The 2,044-nt window shown below is 33.8% G+C and overlaps 1 protein-coding gene across 1 annotated transcript; it reads left to right on the top strand.

Annotated features, from left to right (window-relative positions):
• Positions 1-609: 609 nt before the first annotated feature.
• Positions 610-1,448, top strand: LOC145017656 (uncharacterized). Its single transcript, XM_078975649.1, has one exon. The coding sequence runs from the start codon at positions 741-743 to the stop codon at positions 1,254-1,256; it is 516 nt and encodes a 171-aa protein (XP_078831775.1). The 5' UTR covers positions 610-740; the 3' UTR covers positions 1,257-1,448.
• The last annotated feature ends 596 nt before the right edge of the window (positions 1,449-2,044 follow it).

Here is a 2,044-nt window from a genome sequence, read left to right as displayed (position 1 = left end):
TTAGGGTTTATATGTGTTTGTTGTGGTAGGTCGATGATTGATTGAGCCTTTGCTTCGAGTTCACGGATCTTAATTTCACTTGATTCAATTGCTTACTGTTTATCAACAATTGATTGAAATTCTCGTCTTTCACGAACCCTAATTTTCCACCTAGTTGATTGATTACTACTTTTTACCTGTTGATCTTTAAAATTCGCGTTAACACAATGCAATTGAAACACGTTATTAAGAACTACGAGTCCAGGACTAATTTCTACAATCCTGCAATATGCGTGTAGCGATTTGTGTGTGTGTGTGTTTTTTTTTTCTAACCAATTGAATCAACTCTTCTTCTTCTTACACATAATCTTCCTTGATTCCATTTCAGGAGTAAATTCCATGCGGATCGTTTGAACTGGAGCAAGATCTTCACCTAATTTATTTGGTTATCTTTTCAAGAAATGAGCAAATGCACAGGCTGTGGGAAATTAGAAACAATGTTACTTCCAAGAGACGATTTATCAAGTGCTTATCAATACTCTCTTATTCTAGATCCAGCTATATCCTTTTGGGATTGTCTTATTCGTAAGATGAGATATTCTTTCACATCTGAGTGGGTGTAGGATAAAAAAAAGTTCACATTTTTAGTACTAGATAGATACTTTTAGACAATAGCAAGTAAACAACACAACTACATAGAAAATAGTTGTAGTTTTTTTTTTTTTTTTTTTTTTTTTTCACATAAGCTAAATTATAAAGCCATGGATAGTGGTAAATCCGTTTCTGGTGTACGTAAGGGGAAGAAAAAGAAGGTGAAAGACGAATTAGATCGTATCAAACAAGCAGAAAAGAAAAAAAGGAGATTGGAGAAAGCCCTTGCCACCTCAGCAGCCATTATTTCAGAGCTTGAGAAGAAGAAACAGAAGAAGAAAGAGGAGCAACAGAGGCTGGATGAAGAGTGTGCTGCCATAGCTGAAGCAGTCGCGATGCAGGTTTTGATTGAAGAAGGCCCAGATGATGATCCTACACGTGGCAGCAGCCATCATCAAGCGTTTTACAGAACTCGAAATGAAGAATTTGGGTGGATTCTGAACGCTCATGGAGGATCGAGATGTGAATGGAATGGATACGGATATGGACATGGGTATGGGTATGGGTGTGGTGATGACGTGTCATCTGCAGTGGGACAGATGGCTGCACATGCTGTTTCATCTCTTCGTATTACAGATGATGAAGATATGAATGCGTTTGTTTTTAATAGAATGGTGAGAGGTTGAGGGGTTGAAATTGAATGAACTCGTTTTATAGATAATAATGTTTTTACTTTTTATGGTATATGTATATATTTTTATCACCTTCTTGGTGTTCTTTTGATCTTAATTTGTTACTTTGAATACAATTGCCATTGTTGCCTAAGAAAAACTTTGTTTGATGATTGTGTTCTAAAGAAAAACTTTGTTTGATGATTGTGTTCTAAATGTTTCTAAGTAACAAATGGAATCATATACATATATGTAAATACATAATTTTGATGACGATTGATTTTTGAGTTTAGAAGTACTTTGTGTATATGATTACTCCTAATGTGCTTGTTTTATTTTCTTTTGGTGTATGTTTTAGTTTTGTCAATCTTCCACATTATAAAGAAATTTTTTGTTTGTTTAGTAAAAAATATTGTTTTGAGATTAAAAAATGACAAAGTTCTAGTCCTAGGGTTCTATGTAGAGAAAATAGATGGAAAAGATCAAATTCAACTTGTGGAAAGTCTACATCGAGGATGTGTTAATTTAATCTTGGGTTACATAAGATACATATAGTAATAGTAGCGATTCGAGTGAGGTCACTAAAACTTGATGAATTGATCCCTTGATTATAGTAGCGATTTGAGTAAGGTCACTAAAACTTGTTATAGGAGAAAATTTTGTAAGTTAGCAATAACATTTTATTACAATATATGGTTTTGACGTGCATGTATAGAAAAAGAACTATATGGAAAGTTTGAGCATGTTATGGAAAATTGTCCATGTAAAGCGAATTCGAAATAAAGGTCTGAGTAACAAACATT

This window comes from Lactuca saligna, chromosome 9 (assembly GCF_052625555.1).
Source record: "Lactuca saligna cultivar CGN05327 chromosome 9, ASM5262555v1, whole genome shotgun sequence".
In the NCBI taxonomy this organism is placed as follows: domain Eukaryota; kingdom Viridiplantae; phylum Streptophyta; class Magnoliopsida; order Asterales; family Asteraceae; genus Lactuca; species Lactuca saligna.
The sequence above is the reverse complement of the archived record's forward strand: the minus strand, read 5'-3'. Positions and strand labels throughout refer to the sequence as shown.